This window comes from Lissotriton vulgaris, chromosome 7 (genome assembly GCF_964263255.1).
Source record: "Lissotriton vulgaris chromosome 7, aLisVul1.2, whole genome shotgun sequence".
Taxonomy (NCBI): Eukaryota; Metazoa; Chordata; class Amphibia; order Caudata; family Salamandridae; genus Lissotriton; species Lissotriton vulgaris.
In genome coordinates, this window is record NC_141695.1 from 1,296,634,333 (window position 1) to 1,296,659,197 (window position 24,865).

The 24,865-nt window shown below is 44.0% G+C and overlaps 1 protein-coding gene across 2 annotated transcripts in view; it reads right to left on the minus strand.

The window, feature by feature from the left end:
* Positions 1 to 24,865, minus strand: part of LOC147703531 (uncharacterized) — a 399,722-nt gene that overhangs the window by 239,399 nt on the left and 135,458 nt on the right. For both annotated transcript variants that reach the window (XR_015297584.1, XM_086931902.1), the window contains exon 3: positions 15,017 to 15,116. Coding sequence is in view for 1 of the 2 variants with exons in the window: in XM_086931902.1 (XP_086788028.1) it covers positions 15,017 to 15,116 (100 nt within the window). In the remaining variant the exon portion in view is untranslated. The remainder of the gene's footprint in view (positions 1 to 15,016; positions 15,117 to 24,865) is intronic.

A 24,865-nucleotide genomic window follows, 5' to 3' on the forward strand; every position in this document is an offset into this window, starting at 1 on the left:
CATCACACTGCTTGTGAACAGCAAATGCATACACAGCTGTCTACTGCAGGGATTCCAGGGTAGCAGCAATGCTGCTGCTGCCCCCACAGCACTGCCTCTACTGAAACTCTATAGCTTCTACAGGTATATCTGAGTCGTTGTCTGCCTTTGGGAAAGCTGTGGATTCAATCTGTTAGATTATAGCTAACCCTAAACCTGACTAAATTACTAAAAATTACTCTAAATGTTATCTAGTGATCTGAAATGCCTGTCTCATTACCTGATAACCACTAACCAACCATACTGCACTCAACAGATCTGTTTGATGATGGACTGAACACATCCTGGTAACCTTCATTACTCCAGGTTCAATATCCTCATTCCAAACCTTGCTCTATTAGTACGAGTTTACCCCAGAAACAGGAAACAACTTTCTACCCCCAAAAAAATATAAACGTTTGCTCTGTCCCTCCTCCGCTGGCTACAAAAGGACCCCGTCCTGTGCATTAGCAAACAGACTGTTCATAAAAGAAGGGCACCAAGGGGATGGACAGGAGGAGTGAACGACTGGGATGTGGACAATGAAGACTTGGAGTAAATGGAACACTGCCAGTGGATAATTGTACCAACATTTTCTTGTCCTTCGTCCTTGACCCAGCGCTTACTCTGTGAGGATATACCAAGCACTAGCACCCTTTCTCACACCACCAGAGAGCAGAATATCAACCAGAACAATCACTGCATCCTGAAAAACAACTAAAAGCTTACAATATTTGACAAAATGTAGCAGAAACATGGAACATGATGCAGGATATCAATGTCTTATTCTATGCTAACGATGCACAACTTATTCTCTCTCTCACGGACAAGACTCACAGTACCCAGATCAAGTTCAATGCCTGCAAGGTTGAAACTTCCCACTCAATGAAGATCAAATGTCTGAAGCTGAACAGCAACAAGAATAAAATCATGATCTTCGGGAAGAGTAAAGTACAGTTGAACTCCACTTGGTGGCAAAAAGAGCTAGGACAGACACTCACCCCCACCACCCACGCCAAGAACCTCAGGATCATCATCAACAGCAAACTCGACATGATCGCCCAAGTCAATGCTGTCACCACCTCATGCTTGCCTGAAGATGTTGAAGAAGATTTTCAAATGGTTCCCAATCAGCACTAGGAAAACCATTATGCATGCCCTGGTCACAAACAAGGTGGACTACAGGAGCATCCACTATGCTGGGATCAACATAAACTCACCAGAAGGCTAGAGACCCTTTTGAACTCGCCAGACAGAATCCCACTCAGTTTCTCACGCCACACTCACATCAAACCACACCTCAAGGAGCTTCACTTCCCCAATACCAAACGAGCACAAATCAAACTCTTCACCCATACTTTCAAGGCACTACATGACACTGGCCCAGCATACCACAACAATTGCATCTTCTTTCACAAACTTTCCAAACACCTACACTTGTTCAGACTCCTACTTGCACAAATCCTACACATACGGAAAACCAAATTCCGCAGTCGGGCCTTCTCCTACTTCTCTCCTAAAGTATGGAATGTCCTGCTGCTACACATAAGAGCCTCCTCCTCCCTTCTTGAATCTGGAAGATGCCGAAGACCTAGCTTTTCTAATAGTCCCACTAGGCCCTAGATATGCCTAGACTTACACCTTATCAGCGCCAGGATAGCCGGGTGATAGTGCGGTAAACACAGGCCAGGAAAATCTCAGAGGGAGCCCACAAAAATAACAGATAATTAAGGACCCCGGACAAAAGGACCAGAAACCAGCCAACAGGAGCAAAAAGCAGTGGATGCCAAAAGCAAGAAAAAATCAGGAAAAAAGCCAAAGAGAAACATAGTAGTCCAGCACCAACATGCACTACGAGCAAAAGATCAGACCAGGAGCAGACAAGAAGCAGGAAGGATAAGAGGCCAAATCAGAAAACTAAAGGTTCAAACGAAGCCTGAACAACTAATATTGCTCTGTAGTATACACTGACCAGGTTGGTACTGTGCATTATCAGGCAGCCAAGCAGAAACCACCAGAAAATCCACTGAAGGACATGAACCAGTTGCAGGAAGATCCATATTCAGTACCACGATAAGCTACCACCTTATCGAAAAGAAGTCCAGACACAGGAAAGGACATGATCCGCTGCAGCCAACACCACATGAATTCAAGGGCACAACACAAACTGCAAAACAAAAGCCACAGGGAAACAACCTCTAAGAACATTCTGAACAGAGACCCACAACTCTAACCATTGGAGAAGAAAGACACCCAGAAACCCCTTGCATAGAAAGAACAGGTATGATCAAGCACAGCTGACCCACAGGATGAACATCTAAACAGGGCCACAACCATAATGTGACCAAGCCAAAAAAGAGTCTGTGAGGAATGTAGCACTTTACAACGCGTGCTTTTACCACGCGGTAGGTAACAACGCGGTCATTACAATGACCGCGTTGTTACCACGTATGGCATTACAGTGCAAGTCATTCCAACAACTTGCACTAGGTGGTGCACTGAACAGTGTGGGCATGTCGCAGGATTTGGATGCCCAATGTGGGTTGGAATTAACACCATATTTAAAAAATCACGGATTTGAAGCATTAGCCTTGAGGAAGTCGCAGGAACAGACCCCCCAAAAGCGACGAAACACATGTTGGCTGTGGCTGTTTTGAATACTAGAAAGACGAGGAAATAAAAAAACGAATAACCGTATGGGATTGTTGATTATTTACCTGTATAACTATGATACATTGAACTGTTTCCAACCATAATAGGGAAACCTTTATGTAAATCTGACGTGTGCTGGGGAGTGAAGTAATTTGTATATTGAGCTGAGGCTCAAAGTTTGTGGAGTTTAGTGGTTCTCTACACCTTTCAACACCGTCCCATATAGTTGCTTTAACCTAATCTACATATGTAAATTCCACCCAGATGCGCCAGTAGCCTAGGATTAATACCACATTTCGAGTGTTTTTGGATTAAAAATCCAACACATTTCCTGGTGTTGCACATTGCCTAGCACAGTCATTGAAATGTCTTGTGATATAAAGGCAGGCGTGGTAACAGCGCGGTTGTAACAACCGCGTTGTTATGTACCTGCGTGGTAATGTCAGGGTTGCAAACGCTGCTTACCGTCCGTGAGAGATCCTGAGGAAGAAAGTCACAATGCAATGGATAGAACAACACCAGCCATTGAGCAGAAACACAGAGCGAAGAGAAAAGGGAAACAGCTTACAAGCCATAAAATGAACACCCATGAAGGGCAAGAGACCAAGACAACCGGGCCTACTGACCTAAGAGTCCCAAAAACTGCCAGGGCTAAGTCACTGATAGCATACACCACAGCATGGCTGCCAAACAGAAGGAAACCCAGGCAAGGAGATAACCTGCTAATGCTGGGTAAAACCCGCAAACCATGAACCAACAGATGGAGTAGTGTACAGTACAGGAGAACAGCCTACTCGAAAATTTCAACTGTAACAAATGCAGGGGACATACCCCCACGGTATACAACCGTTACAACGCAACTATTACAACGGACTACTTTTACAACGCAACTACTACAACGCAGGATCCTTTACAACAAATACCTTTACAACGTATGACATTACATAGCAGATGCTATTACAACGCATGCCATTACAATGTAAGTATAGATAAGTATATCATTTTATTTAAACATTTATTTAATTCCAAAACATTATTTAATTAATTTAATAAATATTAAAAATAAATTAAATAAATTAATTGAAGTAATTTTAAAAAGTAAGTATGAGTATAGGAGTATATGTTTTGGGGTACTGAGGTATATGTTTTGGGGTGTTTGGGTATTTTAAGGGTTCAGATATAGTTTTGGCTTTTGGGGTATAGGGGTATTTTTAGGGTTCAGGGCTAGGTTTGGGTTTTCGGGTACTTGGGTATTTTTTGGGTTCAGGGCTTGGTTTGGGTTTTGGGGTACAGGGGTATTTTTAGGGTTCAGGGCTAGGTTTGGGTTATGGGGTACAGGGGTATTTTTAGGGTTCAGGGCTAGGTTTGGGTTATGGGATACAGGGGTATTTTTAGGGTTCAGGGCTAGGTTTGGGTTTTGGGGTACAGGGGTATTTTTAGGGTTCAGGGCTAGGTTTGGGTTTTGGGGTACTGGGGTATTTTTAGGGTTCAGGCTAGGTTTGGGTTTTGGGGTACAGGGCTATTTTTAGGGTTCAGGGCTAGGTTTGGGTTATGGGGTACAGGGGTATTTTTAGGGTTCAGGGCTAGGTTTGGGTTTTGGGGTACAGGGGTATTTTTAGGGTTCAGGGCTAGGTTTGGGTTTTGGGGTACAGGGGTATTTTTAGGGTTCAGGGCTAGGTTTGGGTTATGGGGTACAGGTAACTCCCCCTGGAGTTAGAATAATATTTTAAAACACCTACACTATTTTTACACTAACTGGAGTTAGAATATTATTTTAAAACACCTACACTATTTTTAAAAAATATATACATATATTTACAAATATATTAATAAAAAAATAATTTAATAAATAAAATTACGTAAATATTTATTAATTACATTTTTTTTAAATAATATACTTACCTAGACATACGTTATAATGGCATGCGTTGTAATAGCATCTGCTATGTAATGTCATGCGTTGTAAAGGCATTCGTTGGAAAGGATCCTGCGTTGTAAAAATTGCGTTGTAATGGTGTGCGTTGTTAAAGTATGCGTTGTAACGTCATACATCCTACACCCACAATCCGTAAGGTGTGCAATCACTGTGTCACTCACTTGTACACTGAAACAGAACCCTCCTAAGAAATACAAGATCAAGAGGAGTGAAAGCGAGACCAAATCACCCTGAAAGTGGGACATGAATATCAGCGCAGAAAGGCTGGAGATATGGAGAACCCAAAGGAAGAGCCATCAATCAAGGGGGGAATGACGAAGCCAGTACGACAGGCATGACAGTGGATTGCATGCCATAGTCTCAGACACCTGCTTTGTGGCCAAGGGGCATCGAATCGACAGAAGGGATCTGTCAGGGCTAAAGCCCAGCAGCAGTCTAGCCAGAGCAATCAAACAAGCACAAAAAGCAATGCAATGCACAGAAGTACCAGCCAGGTGAGCCTAGACCATAGCAAATCAGGCCAGAGTGAAATGTGTAGATAGGCCTCAGGAATGGCCACACACCCAAAGTTGCAAGTCAGGAACAGAAGCAGAAAGGCAAAGCTGAAACAGCTGACAAGGACCCTAACATGCCAATTGAAAGCCCTGGCAGGGGAGGAATTGCTGAAGATAGTGACAACAGGCACCATGCTCCAAGGAGCTGTGAGGCAGACTAGCCTATAATGGCCAGGCCAACAGTAATTGGCAAATTACTTTTCTAATACCAAAAGGAAGAAATCGTAGGGGTAGAAGCCCAAGAAAGGAAACATTTGACAGGGACACAGTTAGGCAGCACCAAATGAGCACAAATCTAGGGCACTGCAGAACAAACCAGCACAACACAGTGTGCCAGAAAACAGTACCAGAGAAGCCAAGGTCACAAAGATGTGGCCATGAGCACTGACACATATGGCAAACATCAGCCATAACAATTGTAAAATTACCAGCACATACTTGTAAAATGAGACAGCCAAGCAGAGAACTACTCTCCCTATAGAGAGAGGGGTGGAGCGGAAGCCCCGGGAAAAGGAAGAAAGGCCTGGCTCAAAAAGAGAGTCCAGGAAACCAACGCAATAAGTCAAAAGAGACTTTCCCAGAGCAAAAGGAAAATCCCAGAGAAGAGGGCAGGCAGGAAAATAGAGTAACATACCATCCATATCAAACACACCCATGTCCCTGCGGCAGAGACAAAAGGAAAAGTGTCTCCATCCATCCCAAACACCAATTAGCACAGCCAATTGGTCATGTGCAGCGGTATCTGAAGGGGAGAGCTGTTAAGGCAGACCTCAAAAACTGATCCCTGTATCAACAAGAGAAGCCCCGGAGATGACAAAGTGCCCTGAGAGAGCATGCCACCTTCCATCCAGTGAGAGCCTTGTACTAGGATCCCAAAAAGAAAGGGCTAGAACTTGTACCCATTGCAGCAGGGTCACTCTAAGGCCAGGAGATCCCTCCAGTATAGTCATACAAAAAAACCTCAAAATTCAGGAAACAGACTCCCGATTTTTGTAGCAAAAACGTAACTTAACACTTTCTGCATTTTAATGTTAGTCTATATGAAATTAAAGGTCCCAGATTTTGTTTTCTATATTTCTCCTTATCTTTCACCAAATGTTAGCATGTAAGTTACAGGCGGTGAGCTCTGCACCAGCTAAAGCCAAGCCACAGCCTAAGGCAAACATACCTGTTTGTTGAAGGACAGTAATAATCAGTGCTTCATTTGTAAATAAACACGTGCCAGGTTTCTCGTCATTAGTCCACTGCAGCTTGCAGCACCCATTACTCCTTCCAGGACTGTCAATGACCAAGCCAACACAACTAATAACCATCACACTGCTATAAATATGACAATACACACTTTTCCAGGCGCCCAGCACCATAAGGATTGTAAGGGCAGCAGGTATTAGGTATTTTTAATGTGCATTGAATTAAAAAAATGACTGTTGGGTTGTTTATTTCCAAATTGGACAGACAGAGCCATCATGTGGCAGACTGTCTTAAATATTGGTGTTGACAATAAAGTGCAGGTGCCAAGCACCGGAAACCACCGGCTCAAATTAAGCACATGTAATAAATCAGAAAACACCTGAGAAGCTCACAGCTAATAAGCAGATTAGAAAGAAAGACATCATTTCTGGATGGAGACAGAAAGAACAGGGTGTGAATGATTGTAAAGTCCTTATGTAACTCTGGGGGCAAACTAAAATACATAGATTTCCTTCCATTCTGCTTCCTAACTCAATGCCTTTCCAGTACCGGCTCCATTTAACCAAACCCCATGTTTTAATTATTTATTGGTAATTTGCACTACTCTGATTCTTTCTTCCCATACCCAGTACATACTATTTGAGATTGGTCTGCACTCCCTGGCAGTCACCTCCCTTCCTATAGTTACTTAACCCACGTATTCTGAGGCCCTTCTAAACCTTTTAGAAATGGTGTTAGCCATAACAACAGGCTCATAATACTGCCCTGTGTTCTTTCTTCTTTGCTTTTAGGTTGCCACTCCGCCTTCCTAACCTCTAGCTGCTCGTAAATATATTCTTTAAAATAAAATAAATACATCAGATAAAACTCTGAAAATCTCAAGACTCAATCAGGCAAGAAAAGGTAAATTATGTGGCGTAATGTGGCACGTTTTTTAAATAGTACTTCATTCTTTTATACTTTTTACACTTGTTCACATTGTCTGGGCATTAGGTGCACCTCATTAATACCGGTTTAATACCCAAATATAGCAATAAACAACAGAAAGGCTACCAGTCAACCTTTGCAAAAGGTCTTCCATTGCGCTGTAACACATGGGGCTGCATTTTTAATTAATTTTATACTGTTTGAGCTTGAAATAAAAAACAGTTTTATCTGCAGATTATGCCGTAAATTATGGATTATATGGTATTTGCGGCAAATCTATAACTATGTAAAAATCGCTGCGGCCACATAATTGCATAATTCCAGTACCCCTGCGTATGCTGCACTTCGCTATGCCCCCCACAGGTATACATATTCACGAGAAGATACTCTCAGTCCCCAGCCTAGCTTAAGGCATCAATTGCGACAATATGCATGTTGAGTCTGTAGTATCATATTTAGTCACTTGCAGGTGTTCAGCTGCCACACAAACTCCTACCTAGCCATAAATTCCAACCTCTACAAGCACGTAACTTCAGGGCAGGAACTATCTACACCCTTTACAATCTTGAAGCCCTGGCCCTTTGACACACACCAATTCTACACAAAATGTCCACTACCTTTGGCACACTTCTGATATTCAAATCAGGCACTTCACCCCAAGTACCATGCTATACTCCATTGTCAAATCTGACACAGTGAGGAAAAAAACACTTTGTTGCTTGCCACAGAAGCTATAGGAAACACAAGAAAAAGTCCACACTCAGTTGAGGCTCGGGTGTCCTCTGTCCATGGTGCGATGCGCCAGAGGCAGATGACATTCACATGTTCCTGAATTGCCCTGCTCTTGAAGAATGTTGATTTAACATAATAGACTTATCTCATCTCTTCGGTATTTGGTCAAGACACCAAGACAGGGCAGGGCTGTCTGAAGAAAGGGACAGGATATGATCACCCTGGAAAGCACACCGAGGACAAGAGACAGAGTAATGTGCTGAGCCACTGGAGTTATGCGGCAAAGCAGAGCGAAATTATGCACCAGGGTTTACTAAATTATGCAGCAAGAAAATACAAAATACACATTATAAAGCGGTACATTTGGTGATTGTATCAGTTCAATATTTTGTCATTTCTATACGTTAACACTGTATAGACAACGGTTATCACCTTATTAGTACTAGTTTAACACCCAAATACAGTAATATGCAAGCTAATGGTGAACAGTCACCCTTGAGAAGCGCCTTCCCCTGCATAGCAACGAGGATCACTGCTTTTTTTTAGTAACTTTTGAACCATTTGACTAAAAAAAAATTTTGGGTTAAAACTTGTAAATTATGCAGATGATGTATTATGTGGCAAAAAAATGTGGCAAATCCAGAATTGATGCGAAAAACCCAGCGGCCGCAGAATCACATAACTCCAGTGGCCCTGGTAATATGATACTGTAAAACATCACACAATGTGTGGCTTCAATAGGGAAATACGCCATTATAGGGGATGAAAAGGGGCTATGATGTATGATATTGTAATGCTATGGATTGCAGGAATATTGAGCATTGAGCACCTAAATGTGAACCTGTGTGTTCTGTGCATGCCCTCTTTATCGATAAAAAGAATGTTACAAAAGACACCAAGATAGGATCTACTTTAGTTCTTTTTGGCTGTTGCAGAGTTATGATGGCATGTCCCGGGATAAGCAATATTTACTGTTTTATTGCAAATGAATTACAAGGTACTAATTATATGGAGAATGAGGTATCCAATGTGCGACCTGGGGCTCTCATTAAGGTGAAAGCAGCTAAAATGACATTCACACTGGACAGGAGCAATCAAACCAGTAGAGTATCAACATTTCAGAGTTTGCTCACAAATTGGTAGAAAGACGAATAATTAAATGTGATAAAGAGTTGCCAGAGGTATGCCCTTAGAACTTTTCCACTCAATGAAATTCAGATCCATATTTTAGCTTTAGTTTCGGTGTCAATGCCTCTTCAATGTTCACAATCATGGGATACATCAGGACTTAACATAAAAACAGGTCTCCGGCAAGTAATTTGCACAAGTTGCTTACCGAAAGGGTTTTCAACTCTAAAAGTGTATGACTGCGGATCCAAAGCAAGGGAAAGATGGTGGTGCTTCCCATATAAACATTAAATAACATTCTTCATAACGTAGGATACCAACCAGCCTCTACTGGAAGTAACCACTCATTTTCCACCATCATACTGTACAACTCCATACCGAACCTTTAACTTATGCACCCATTCCAGCCTCACTAATTGGCTGAACAGTGACTGGCGCTGCACACGCCAAAGCAAAAGTGAGTGCCCATGCCTGGTCAGCAACAAAGCAGCATCAGGCACTCATCAAGTTGTACCCCAAAATATAAAACAGACATAAAACCAGGACACCTGGTTCAGTTGTGGGAGCCTGAAGCAGCATTTGAGCAACACTCAATTGTTTACTCAAGCTTATCGCTAATATGCATTATTAAAGTGCAAGCTTTTGTTGATGTTAGACCCAGCATTTCTGGTTGGCTGAGGCGATGCCCTAGCCAGACAGAACTTATAATTCCCATCAGGGGCAGGTGATTACACTCACTCTATAACCTGCACTCACCCTTGGGTAACTTGGCACTAAGCTGTAAGGCTTATCACAGAGGCAATATGTAAAGCATTGGTACAGCACTGACTCACAATAAATATGCTGAGTGTCACAAAAGAGACTTCACACACAGGATGTATGTAAATAACGTATGAATTCAACAAACAATAATTAACCAATCCAACATGAGCATCATTTCCTTCTGGGCATAAATCACACTTGGAAATATTACTAGCAATACTAGGCCCAGACGCGTTTAAATGACATCAGTAATATGCACACCTGGGAAAGATCTTAATCTATCCCCCACCACAACACCCTCTTGTGGTCCCCAACAGAAAACACAGTATGTCAGAATGTCCGCCCTAATCAGGGCTGATGTTCTGAGGTTTTTATTCCAATGAGTCCATGGGCTCACTTAAGGTTTCCTACAGTAGATCCAAAGGAGCCTCTGCCAAGGGAAACATGACTGATCGCCTTACACTAAATAGAACAGGTGAACCGAGCGTCTGCCATAAGGGAAACGCTGCTATGTTTGTGGCGGAGTAAACTGTCCACCAAACTCTACATCACATCCTAAGTTCTTATTCAAAGGCAGCACTGGATCACATTTAATTTGGGAAACAGTCTAAAGCTCCTTGGTTAATGGCTATTTTGGTGGTCAAATGATTAGAGCCTGGGTTGCTCGGACAGTGAAACTTAATTTCTTACCCGTGACTCAAATTCGGCCGCAGTGCGATGGTTTAAAGGAGTGGGCGGGGCCACGTCGGCCAACGGATGTGCGCAGCACTACAGAGGTAGTGCTCACGACGGCCTTTGGCCGGCAGAAGCAGCGAAGGGGTTAAAGTTTCCTTTTTATTGCTGTAGCTCATTCACCAACTTTCATTTGGTTCATGTTTAAGGTCACCACTGCACCTGCAGAATCCATCTGCAAGTTGTCCCTGGTACATTCTGCAATTTGCGTTTGTACTTTTGAGTCTGCAAAATATTGGTATGCATGTTAACTAATAATGTATTGCTGATAATGTAGGGATTTGTCATATTAGTGAGGCCCCAAACACTTAGCACCAACATTAGGCTGTGCCAAGAGAGCATCTGAATGGGTGATATGCAGATGTGCACCCTACAGACTGAGCAACCTTTGTAAGCTACATGTTGGGTGGCATACAATGCTGAGAGCAAAGAACCGGCAACATCGAGCTCCATCCATACTGAGTGGATAGGCATGTGCCAAAAAGCGCACTTGCAAAGCCATTTATGAAGGTGACCTTGCTTGTTGCATGTCCATCATATTTTCATTCTAGAACATCACTGTAAATAATCCCACTTTCCACTACCATTGGTGCATGTAGGTATGCATGCCAGTGTGTCTATGGCGGCCTTACATTGTCAGAAACCAACTCTTTCATGGTCTAGTATTCAGTCCATTTGTGAAGGCCATCTGACCAACTTTGCTTGCCTCATTTAGATCGTCAAGTGCCCTCAATGGCTTGCCACACATCATTAACAACAACAAAAGAGTGTTCAGAGCTCGTCGGAAGGGCGGGTTTCAGAGCACAAAGAGAAGAAAGTAGAAACACTCTCTTGGTGTTTATAGAAGGCCCTCACTCGCCGACCTGGTCGGTGACATGCTTCATCATCGGGCCCCACTGGGAGTGGCCGAGTGCTACCCCAGTGTGCTTCAACACCAGATTTACTGCGGAGTGGGTTGATGTGAAGTTGTGAGTGGCTAGGCGCCACACATCAGTCAGAAAACATAAACCAGAATTTGCCCATGCATTTAAACATCTATGCAGTCCATTCAGCATAGCTGAGGCTTTTCACATGATTATTAAGTGATAGAACCCTACCAAAGATGATCCGCCTTACCTTTAGGAGCTGTAAAAATAAGTTGTTTTCCAATAAGATATAGATGTTTACTAGGCGTGAACACATCATGCTTTTCCTTACATTTGCTTATTTGCTAAACAAGTTTCCAATGTAAATATTATACAGAAAGTGCAAATCAGATGCATGGAAAATAGAACATTGTATTTGGTGATACATGCTTGGTCGCAACCCCAAAAACATGTAGGTGATACTTATTAATATGTCAAGCAATTGAGAACATCCACCGAAGATGCTGTGCTGCATTACATGAAAGGGAGAGAGCAGGGCAGTAGCCTATCGACAAAGATAAGGTACTACAACTGCACTTCCTTTCCGCCTAACACCATGTGCACACCTTTTCAGCATACTGCATAGGTGTCTGCGTGAGGACAGGGTACCCTTCTAGTACAAAATACTACACTCAGGCATAATTTAAAACGTTTGCCATGTTATAGGTGTCCTCTACAGTACAGAACACATGCAAAGTCAGAAGGTTTTGGTGATAAGAAACTGTTTCTTCAAACTTTGCACCTGCCTTTGGGAAGTGGATTTTTTGGTGACAATCCCTCCCTATAAATCATCGTAGATATGGCTTTGCATCCTAAACCACTGGTGGTTGTGAAGGGGAGGTTTCATAAATAAGAAATAATGCCTAATTCACATGAGCTTAAGTTAGCATTAACAGCTTGCATTGACATCAATTCATATTTGCAGAGAGAGATGTGCACTTCTAGCTTACATGAACGAGCCCTTCTACCTGCCTGTTTACCAGAGTTTTTTTAATTTCAGAAAATTATTTTAGACATAGCCTCCGTTGTTGTCCCTGCATATAAAGTTAACAACGTTGTATTCATTTGTGCTACTGATGAAGGAAGCCATGTCCAGAAGGTCTGTAACAATTCAAGTTCCCTTTTTTGAGGCTATTTATTGCTCCAACTAGCCACTGTATTTGTTTTGATATGAAGCATCATGTCACTCTCCCATTTCCTATTCACTCCTGATTCCTAGATATGACGTGTAGAAAATGTTTACTAGTTACATCTTATTTGATTTTTCTTGTTTTTTTGAATAATGATTGGCTGCTCATGACGTATCTTTGTTAGTCCAGCCCTATTATGCTATACTTGACCATACTGAGAGTGACGCTTCTTTCAGGGGCAGCCCTTCCATTAGAGCGGAGGAACGTTGCCCCCCTGCTGCCAGTGCCACAAAGGAGAAAAAGGAAATTAAATTATTACCATTTTATTTTTCCCTTTCCCCAGCCACCCGTGTTTGGAGGCTGGGCGACTGCAGCTGACTGGGACAAGGGGAGTGGTGCTCACTTCAGCAGTTCAGAGTGCTCATGTCATTTTGCCCAGCTGTCTTGCGACAGAACAGCCTGCATGTGCACTGTAAACCATTCCACTCAGCTTGGTAGAGAGCAGGCACAGGCCCCCAGTACCTGCAGGAGCGTCAAAACAGCCTGCTACAGCCAATCCTGGAGCTGCTCTTATGCTGCTTAACATTATCAGCAGGATGAGAGCAGCTCCTGGATTGGACTGGAAACTTTAATTGCTGCAGAGACCACCAGCGCCAAAGGGCTGAAGCAGGAGGAGGACCAGATGAGGTGAATTGGTATGTACATTTTTAGTTTACATTATTCTTTTTTTATTTCTTTCCCACTTACAAGCACTGCCTTCAGCCTCAACGCCAGAGCTCTCAGTCGTGGTTTGTTTAAAACACTGGGCCTCATTTACAATGAATTGAAGTAGGGCAGTGCCGTAAATATATTTGCTGTCCTGTACTAAGCCAATTCGATAGGGCAGGAATGCACCATATTTACAAGATACAGTGTATTCCTCTCCTTTCTGCCTCAGTGCACAATTTGGTGCCTAGCGCCAACGCAAGCACCCTTGCACCATGGTGAAAGGGTGTCTGCTTTGTGGCTGGATTGTTTTTGTGCAGGAAGAGACACCCTCCAGCACAAAAATAACCCATGGATGATGTTTACTCTTCTATGTGTGCTGCAGAATTCAGCACGCATAGAAAGAGGAAGAAACTAGGAGAAATAAAGATATTTCTCCTTGTTATGCCTCCCCTGAGGAAGCGTACAGTTTTGACACCTTTTCAGGTTTACAGATCCTTGTAAAATCTGGGAATGTGGCAAAACCCATGGGTGTTGCACAGGAAAACCCACTGCAATGCCCATGGAATGCTGCCCTGAAGCAGTCTGAGGCAACGCAGCGACTTGTACTGGTTTGCCATACACCATATCTACGAGCCAATGAAAAGGCACTCAGAGTGGCTTTGCTTGGCATCGTAGATATGAGTCTGCACGGTGCGCTGCAGGAGCATCATAAAAAGTCATGCGCCAGCAGCACAAGGGGCTTGTAAATAAGCCCCACTGTTTATAACGAGGCATGACTGATTGCTTTGGCGTTGACCTCATGCTGGTCAGTGGTTGGTTGGGTGGTCCATTAAATATTTAGGTTATCAGCCACCATTGGCTTCTTTGCCTAAAACCCGTTAAAATATTAGGTTTTTGGAAAATGTCCCAGTTGTTTGGCTAACTTCTTAGGGAGCAGACTCTATGCTAATCGGTTTACTGACGTTAATCTAGATGCATACTTACGTTCCTTGAACACGGACTTCATGACAGTCTGTCTTTTGATTTATACTTAGAATTTTGGCACTTGTTTTGGAGGTAGATTCTATGTCAGTCCTCTTGCTGAATTACACTTTGTTTCTGGCTGCTGCTTGCTTTAGACTGTGACCTTATGTTGATCCTTTCACCTCTTTTGATTAATAGTGATTGATCCTTAATTACTGCTACCCCTGTAATGATTTAACTAATAACTTTTTGCTTTCTGTAATTAACCTAATTTTGAATAAACTCTTATGGATTTGACTTCATTTCTTGTCTTTTGGGGGTTTACTTTATTGGCATTGGACTCAGTCGTATAAAGCAGTCTCGATCATACTTCTCAACCCTCCTAATTGTTTTAGTTAGAGTGTTGAGAGTTACATGGGAATACCTACATACTACCTATAGGACGGCCCTTTGCAAGGCGCTACTTTAAGTGACTTTTGGGATGCTTTCCAGATAGTAAATACCAAAGCAACACTCAGCGTTGTTGTGCTTCCCTTTTGGCCACTTTACTCTGGTGTCACGTGTTGATTTGCATTCCAGGATGAGCACATGCAACACGTCAGGAATAGTGGGAGCAGTATTTCTAAATCTACATACACAAGATGTACAGCAGGTATCTGCGTTATAGGACCGCCTTACCATTGAGATGTTTCCCTTCAGTGTTCCATTGAATTCCACTGTTGCCCGAACCCACTCTCCATCCTCTGCTTTCTGAGGCTCAATGTTGGCACACTGCAGTCTTCATTGTCAGGTAAAAGAGGGAACAAAAAGAACACGTGCAGTGAGTTCCTAAAGCTTAGTGCTTTGGAGAGCAGATGGAGAATGCTGGACCATGAGATCAAATGAACACAGAGATGCACTACCTTTGAGACATTTATAGAACCTCTTTTTACATTTCTATTATCTATCCAATACTTCATTTGTTATTCTTATCCCATTTCAGAGAAGAACCCTGTTTATAGACCAAGATGTCTTGCAACCGACCTCAAAGTACCTTCAAGCCTGCTACTCTACAAGTCAATGCCAATGTAGACATGTAGCCGGAGAGAGTGGGCGTAAAAAAAACTTACATTAGGGTACAGGTTCTTGTCCTTTTTCTGCCCCTTATTAGCTGTTAGCCAAAGGTGTCCAAAGGGGAAACTTGGAAGGATACTGATGAGCTGATAATTACCTTGGGCAGTATTGCACCGAATGTTCTCATCTTTACCACCACTAATTGGCCAATAGGGTTTGGAGCCATCCAAGGGGCTGAAGGGCATGACAGGAATCTTTTCATGTCACCACAAGTAGGAACAGTGGTGAACTTGTCCGTTCATCAGCACCTCAAGCTGCAGTGATTGCTTGCAGGCTGGAAAAATAAGCTGATGTCACCGTTTAAATAGGAGCAGCCTGAAGCTGATTTCTACTGCTTGCTTGGCAAGGACATGGATATATCCCAATCAGCCCATTAAATCCCATCTCACGCTGTAATTGACCCCTGCATACAGCCTAATCAGCCCTGCAGAGACTACTTTTGATATTTTATTCGGGCAGAAACAAGGCATACATAATCCAGTTAAAAGGTCAAATATAGATACCATGCATAAGGCAAAACATGCAAGATAGATAGATAGATAGATAGATAGATAGATAGATAGATAGATAGATAGATAGATAGATAGATAGATAGATAGATAGATAATATCCTCATAAGCACTCAAGTAACATTCTTTAGCATATTAACCACATTTCACATTGTTTTTTACAGACGTTTTTCCACCATTTAAGAAATCTTTGCGTTGATCGTTCAACAAACAGCCCTTCTCGTACCCCACTCCATGCATTTTAACCAGCCGTAACTCAAACGAAGGAATTAATTGAGCCTTCCATTTTTCAAAGTTGTAAAAGTTTATAGCATACTTTTCAGACGCTCTTAAAGGTTTTTACATCGTTATTTCAACACTGAGAAGTGTGGAGAAGCATGTAGAATTGCAACCAAGTTGACTTCAGTCACATTCCCCTAGGAGACTTGGGCCTGCTATCATGGCTGTGCTGTTCAACTACTCTAGTTTTCTTGCCGCTGAGAAGTCTGTCAGTCACCAGTTTTATTTTATGTTGTCTTACCAAAGTTTTGGAAGCTTTTTGTGATTTGATTGTTTAACATTGCTGTACTTCCTTGTATATATAATACGATAGAGGCAGCCTAGGAGTGCCTGATTTTAAGTTCTAACTCTGACTGCTCAGTTACAGTGGTTTGCAAGATGGATGCACTGGAAATTCCTGGAAGACACGGATGTCTCAGATACTAGAGTACAAGATGGCCCCTTGAACAATTTGTTTTATGGTCAGACGATAATTCTCGGCAAGCATTCTGGCCTGCTGTTGTCTACTCTACCAGGCTGGAAGAGACTACAATGAAGAACTCCACGTAGGACAGCATGAGCCTCCACCTTACCACTTATAAGGCTACCAAAACACTGAGGATCCCTAACGACGAGACAACTGGAACGTTGGACTGAAGTGGGATGCAGACAGTAGGTCCCAGTTACAAAATGTGAAAACTCATCTGAACTAACAGACCATGAAGATCTACTGGAGGGCCTGTATCTAACTTAGGAAATCTTCCAAAAAAATAGCCATAGTGAATGGTACTGCAGCGGCAATGAATAATCCTAAAGAGCGCACAGAACTGCAATTGATGTTTAATATGAGATACTGGGGAAATTGGCATCTTTGTTGTATAAAGCATAGTTAACATGACTAGGAAGCTTGAGGAACCAATGAGAGGCAGATCTTAGATGAGAATTTCAGGAGAGTGAATGGGATGGAATTCTTGTGCACAGTACTGTGATATCCAGAAATGCCAGCTTCAAATTCACTCTCTACATAGAATGTACTAAACTCCTAAAAAGAATTATAAATATCATTAATGGTCTTCTCAAGTTGTCCTGTGTGCACACGTGCAGATGTTTGGCAGGAGTACGATGCTGGAAGGCAATCACTAACTGCCCCAGCAAAGTCTCTGGTCGAACAAAGCCAATCCAATCCAAAAATTATTTATTTCGGCCATTTGAGACCATAAAAGATTCTTTAAAAAACATTAAAACATTTAAAACACATCCACATACAATAAAACCATAACATAATACATTTCATAGGTAGTTCATTTCCCTGGAGGGGCTGTGAGGAACGATTTCATTACAGTTCATATCACTTTTCAGTCTTTTAGTATTTTTCCCCTTATCTGCCACATGGCCATTATAAACTTGGCAATTGCAAAGACTATGTGGGGCAGGGTACTTGTCTTCAGTATTCTGTATGAATATGAATAATTTCTTATGCCCAAGTTCCTACACAATGGCACTAGCCAGCATTTCCTCGGTCTAGTGTAGGCCGGGCAAAAAAACAGAACGTGAATTTCTTCCTCATCATACTTATTGCACCCAGGACAGATTTTATCATCCCGCATTGTCCATTTGCAGGTGAACGTTTTCAAGGGCAGGGTGCTTAGCCTCCATTGGATGAACAATTTCCTTGCTAAAATAGGATATATGATGTCCATAAAACCTTCAAAATGATAAGAAATTTTGGAATTCAGGAATTGTTCGGTCAGGGTGCCAATGTTGGGTGCACACACAAGAGAGAGTAAACCTTTCTCCTTGAATATTTCAACCAGCCTTTTGCGAGGGACCCTTTGGCAGCCTCTTTCGGGAGCCTCCCATAACTCAGGGAGTCCCAGACGATGTAATTCTCTCTTGATAAAGGCCAACCAAGGGATTCTGTTACGCTGGTTGAGTTTCATAACATGCTTGAGGTCTTCCCTGTAATGTGCAAGTTCGCCAGTGGACCAGAGCCTGTGCCAGAACCTCAATGGTTTTAGTTCCAATTTGTTCCTTATTGAAGGGAGCACCAGATCCATCCTTAAGGGTAGCAAGGGTGTGCCTTGGGGAAGAACCAAAAGGCGTCTGAGGAAGTTGTTTTCTACGCTGACAAGTTCTGTCCCAACTTTGTGATCCCACAACTCACTACCATAGGATGCGGCCGCTTTAGCTTGGGCTTTATACATCTCCACAGCTGGACTGATGGGTTTAAAGGTTGATGTATTTGCGACCTTCAAGATTGCCCCCGACAATTGGGACAGCTTTAACCGGGATCTAGCTATCTGAGGGCCCCATGATAAGTTCTTGTGTAGGGTTACCCCTAGATACTGGAATGTTTTTACCCTTTCCAGCCTTGCAGAGCCCAGTGTTGGATTAGTCCTAGTTGTGAAGGAGGGGTTAAATATCATGAATTTGTTTTTTTCTGTATTTATCTCCAGACCATGTTGCCTGCAGAAAACGCCAAACCCATCTAATATCCGTTGGATCCCCATCGGCGATTTGGAAAGTAGGAGGGTATCATCGGCAAACATGATAGCCGGTACCCTCCTGTCTGTCAGCAGGGGTGCGTCATTGTCAAGATGGAGTATGACACTGTTAACAAAGAGGCAAAACAGGGTCGGCGCAAGGACGCAACCCTGTCTTACCCTTCTGAGAACTGGGAACCTAGAAGATAACGCTCCATCCCTCCCACACCTAACCTGAGCAAAATTGCCTTTGTGGAGCCTAATTATAGTATGCAGTAGTTGGGTAGGGACGCCCAGCTCCTTTAGGACCTCCCATAGTTTCTTACGGGGAACCAAGTCGAATGCAGACCTCAGGTCCACAAACAACATGTACAGACTCCTCCCCTCGATCCTCACTGTTTTCCAGTAGAGGAGAACGAGGCGGAAAATCTGGCCCATGGTGGACGTGTTTTTCCTGAAGCCCGCCTGGAGGGGACTGAGAATCACATTGTCCTCCATCCAGTCTAGGAGCTGGTCCAGGAGAAGGCGAGAAAATTGTTTTTGGGGGACATCTATGAGGCTGATCGGCCTGTAGTTGGCTGGGAGCAGAGGAGATCCCTTTTTAAAAATTGGTACTATCTCTGCCCCCAGCCAAGTACAGGGGATCTCCATGCCTCCCAAGATGGAATTAAAAAGAATTAGGAGGTACGGGCCCCAGATATCAGGATGATATCTAAACAGATCGCCAGGCAATCTGTCGAGTCCCGGAGCCTTCCCCAGCGTCAATCTCTCTATCGCACTAACTACCTCACCAAATGTAAATTCTAGTCCAGCTGCGGGGTCAGATATGTTGTCAAGGGCCACATCATTAGCAAATTCAGAGGTATCTTGGTACAATCTGCTAAAATGGGCTTCCCAAACCGGGGCAGCGATGTTTGGCTCCACTGCTGTTTTTGGTTCTCCCGAGCCAGTGTTAACCAGAGACCAGAATTTTCTAGAGTCCCTTGTTTCTAATGCTAAGGAGAGGTCCTTCCATCTATTCCAGTCCCATTCTGATTTTGCTTGTACCATGGCTTCCCTGTATTTGCGCCTGAGCTCAACTACCTTGTCCTTATCAGTGCCTGATTTTATTGTGGAGATCAGCTCGGTCTTGATCTTTTTACAGGTGGAGTTATACCAAGCTGAGGTTCGAGTCTTTTTCTTCCTTGGCACCACCACCGGATAAAAGACCTCTTCTAAGGTTCCCACTAAATCTGTGAGGATTTGGGCTAACTTCTCATTAAAATCTGTGGCTCTAGGTTGGTTAATCAGTCTGTCTATTTCATCTAGCTTAGGGAGTGCTAGTTCATAGATCTTATTTATGCTCTCTTTTGAATTTACCAATTTACCCCATCTCCCCCTGCGTCTGTTGGTACTAAGAACCAAATTCCCCAGGTCTTCACTGGGGTCAATAGATGACGAGCCAACAGCAGGGACGGGGTGAGCCATATCTAGACAGAGGGCATTATGGTCGCTATCTGTTCTTTCAACGACCCTAAAGTCCTGGACCTTGGACCACAAGCCTGCCTCTACAAAAATGTAGTCCAGTCGCGATTCGTGGTCCTTCCTATTAAAGGTGCACAATGAAGGAGTGCCAGATGGGGTGCGCCCGTTGCAGGCCCTCAGGGCAAAGTTCAAATTCAAGGACATAATCTGAACTGCAAGAGGGGACCATGATTTAGGATAGGGGGATTGGCATGGTGGGATCCCCCAATAATCGTCTTCAGCAGTTAGAGCGCCCTCCTTCAAACCTTCAAGGGGTTCGAAGTGACAGTTAAGGTCTCCACCTATCAATATCTTACAGTCGGTGGGAAGTTGACCCAAAAATTATGAGAGATCATCCAAAGTGGGTGATTCCATGGACGCGCTGACTGGGCGAGAGTACACATTAACAATTGACAAATTGAAGGCATTGGGCCATTTAAGGAGAACACATTGTATGTCCTCCGAAAACGAAGGTACTATTTCCGCATTACAGCCAATGTGACTGGCCATCCAGACAGCTAGTCCACCCGAGGGCCTCCCTTTACCATTCCACTTGGCATTGATGTAGAAGGTTGCGTAGCCTGCTCTGAGGAAGGGTTCCCTAGCCCAAGTCTCCTGAAAGAGACAAATGTTGCTACTGCCTACTAGGGAAACCCAATCATTTGTGTCTATTTTGTTGGCCATACCTGCCACATTCCAGGAGAGAACCTTCATGGTTCCTTCGGGGGTCTTGGGTACCATCCCCCAGATCCTGTCAGCAATGGAACCTAGTGATGGTAGTTCAGACCTATGCAGTAATATTCCCTGATCAAGTGGAGCTCCAGGTATTAAAGTAGGACCAGATGGACTCGGGAATAAATTATCTAATTGGCCCCGGGAACTGCTGGTAATTATGCTCTCACAGGGAGATGCATCAACATCTCGAGTGATAACATCAGTTACATCTCTTCCTGTCCCCAACCCAGTGGTTTCTGAAACTACACCTTGAATGTCCCCAATCGATGCGCCCTTCTGGAGTCAGTCAACCTGATCGAGGCAACTGTATCTGTTGGGGTGTACATAGTTGCCATAGACTGGGGTGTCGTAGCGAGAGGGCCTATACCTTGACCCGTCAACAGCAAATCCCACCCTGGTCCCTCCTCAGAGTCGCATCTCGTACATTGGGATAGAAGAACGACAGGGGGACCAGTTCTCTAGATGTATTCCCTGGATTCCCAAGCCAATTACAAATATACGTAGCAACCTGGGAACTCCTAAAGCTTACAATTATACAATCACCCACTTTTTTCTTGACAGTGTACCCAACCCATGGGACCCTTCTGACCATCAGTACGTCTCCTCTTAGGTTAGGTGGTAGGGGTCTTTGGACATTTAGCCAGCTAATAACTTTGTTACGTAGGGAATCATAGGATTCCACCGCATTGCTGGAGAGCTCAGGTATCCCCATCAAAATTATAGTATAGGCCGCCGCCTCGGGAGGCAAGTAACTGCTTTTCGTCGGTTAAGGGTGTTACCTATCTGATTAGGGCAGTCAGCCATTACATTAGGCGGTCTCTCCTGTCCCAATGAGCTAGTCGAAATAGGTAACTTCGATCTCCTAACAGGTGGCACCGGAGGCAATTGCCTGGAGAGAGGTACAGGAGCAGGTTGTGGTGGGCTGATTGTCGGGGCGTTCCCCGCAGAAAGAGTTGTTGGCAGAGTTGAAGCCACAATAGTAGAAGCACTAGGCAAGAGGGAGATCCCAACACTAGCCCCATTAACTCCATTTGTGGTTAATCGCAACCCTTGCTGTTCAGCCCCACGTCCACCTGATCTTTCTATAGCTAGAAGTCTAGCCTAAATGCAGTCCAGTTTGAGGGAGAGGGGATCCAAAAGACTTTTAATAATGCCAGTGAGTGAGCAGATAATATGCTCTGAAGTGTTTGGAAGTCCCCCTCCAAAAATAAATGGACCAGCGTGCGGGGGTATGAGGTTGGTGGCGTGGGCTACAGGGCTCACCGTTTCAGTGACGCTCCCAAGGGAAGAGGTTCCTGGGGCGTCCATGCTGTCATCAGCGGTGTTTGGGGTGGGATCTACTTTAGCCCTTTTAGCATCTTTAGCCTTCCTCGATCTTTTCCTTTTTGGAACAGCGTCCTCTCGGAGACCCATGCAATCCATTGCAGTAGAACCATTCCCCAAGTCGCTGGGTAACATTGTCTGTGGAATAGGGGAAGATGCCACCTCATCAAGGATGTGGACTGAGTCTCGATCCCTATGTGAGTTAGATGGTGTCCTCAACTGCTGCAAAACTGACTCTATAGTTTGATTGATGCTATCCATGAGTGACAAGTGCGTAGCATCCAGCAGTAGTGAAGATCTAACGTTAGAAGAAGGCCCCGGGGAAACCAGGTGCGAGCTTTCAATTCCTTCGGCTATATGTTTTTCTAGGACTGTGAGGCCCTTATTTACCACGGTATTAGTCTTTGCAAGAAAATTATCCAGAGTACCTGTGACCAGGGTGGCTGCCTTGCTTCTTGTTTCCGTCGTTGCCTTTTTGTTTCAAGCAGAACCTCAGGGTAGCCAGGCAAGGTAGTGAGGTTGAAATGTTCTGGAGGGCGAGAAGTTAGTGGGGTTGCCCGGTCCGGTCTCTACCGTCCTCTAACGGCCTCAAACGGCCCGCCCTTTGCCCGGGCTTAGCCCGGCGCCCGCCCGCGCGCGTCCCGCGAGGCGCGTGTCAGGGCGTGATCTTGTAGCCAATGGGCGGGGGGGGCACCCAGGAGGAAGGCGGGGTCGCTGGGGAAGAGTCTCCAGGTGCGGCTCAACACACGCCGCAAGCAATCCTGGGACTCGCAGTCCCGCTGATGCTTCCGCCGCCCACGATGGTCCTTCTGCTGCCCGGGACTCGGGTAAGGAAGAGCACTCCAAATGCCAAGTTCTGCCCCACACAACTTCGAACGAAGCTGTTCCATCCTGAGTGCTGTTTGTGGGGTCTCTACCACTGCTCAAGATAGATAGCAGTAGGCACTAAGGGGCTCCTACTACCTTTCAATTTGCAAACATTTTTTATAAATTGTCCACTGACTGTTTGCAAATGAAATAGTATTTTCCAAATTGACTTATGTACAAATATGTCAGTTTATAAAATGCTAAATCACAGGAGGTCACAAGTCAGCTTGCCTAATTAATATTAATTGGGCATGTCGCAATTTGTGACCTGCTGCGATTGGCCACAATCACAGGTATGGTGGCCTGTAAAGGTCAGCAGACCACCATATCTGTGATTGTGTTTAAATAAAGAAATAATTTTTTTTTTAATGCAGCTGTTCTCCTAGAAGGAAATAGGACTTTGTTTAAATTTATTGTAAAAGGTTTTTATGGGTGTTGGCAATCATGAAACTTTTCAAAGATTTCCCAAGGGGAAGGATCAAAGGGAGACCCTCCTCCCCCAGTGGCGGCTGGTAGGGAACAGGGGGCGTGGGGGGATGAGAAAAAAAAACTGACCTTTTACGCCGCCTCTCCTCCATCTCTGCTTTTCCTCTCTTCCTGACACCAATCCGGAATAAGCTGCAGGAAGCACCCGGGCACACAGGCTCCCCTGAGCTAATCACAACACTGCAATGCAGCGTTGTGATTGGTCTGAGCGCTGTGGGTCAGCGCTCAGATGAAGACAGGGGGCCTGTGCATTTTCCCCACCAGACTGTGCAGTACTCCTGGTGAGGAATATGCAAAGTGTGCATGACTGTTTGGCTGGGCCAAAACTTAAGTGTGCACAAACCACTCCTCCTTCCTGAGCCACAAGCCCCACACCACACTGACACCGCTCCAAAGTAGCGAAAAATAAAATGAAAATAAACTTGTTATTGTAATTTTATTTTCCCTTTTTCACTGCTCTAAGAGCAGTGGGGTGACGCTGCTCCGCCTTAGCAGAGGAGCCCCCACTGCCCTCCGCAGTGCGAATCAGGTATAACTGCGACTTAGTAGTTGGTATGTTTTCAATGTTTTTCGACTGTTACGAACCCAAAACATTGATATATCGGGGTTGGGAATGGGTATGTAGAAGGGGCGCCTAAAACACACCACTTACAAATTGCGATCCTGGAACCATTTTTAAACCAATTTAGTGATCCCAAAAACCTTTCTTGAGTCGCTAAATGGGTTTAGTAAATTTGGAAAAAGGATTTTAGTGTTTGTGAGCTCACTGTTTTACCAAATCGGAGTGTTTGCGAACCCTAATACCTTTCTTGCATGAGGCCACTAGTTTATAAATTAGCTTTGTTCCTATCTAAGTCTGCATTTGCAATGTCACGGAAGTCAACTTCGGCTCCACCAGTGAGCAAATAGCACAGATAAGGAATGAACTGGGATAAAATGGAGAGTACACAGAGAAGAAAAGAGAGGTCTACTCAAATACCTGATTGCACTACCATGGAATGGAATTTAACAATTGTTCACAGTTACTGTGGCATATGGTGATAGGCCATCTGGAATGGCTGTGGAGCTTTGACATGCTCAATATTACTGATACGAGACCGAACAGCATAGTGTTCGACTGTCTGCAAATGTAGTGATGTACTTTTGTTTGAGCCGATAATTCTAATGGCATGGGACATCTTAACACTTAAATGCCCTCCGTCAAACCAAACATGGCCCTGTTGGTATTTGTATGGTAGAAATGTGCCACT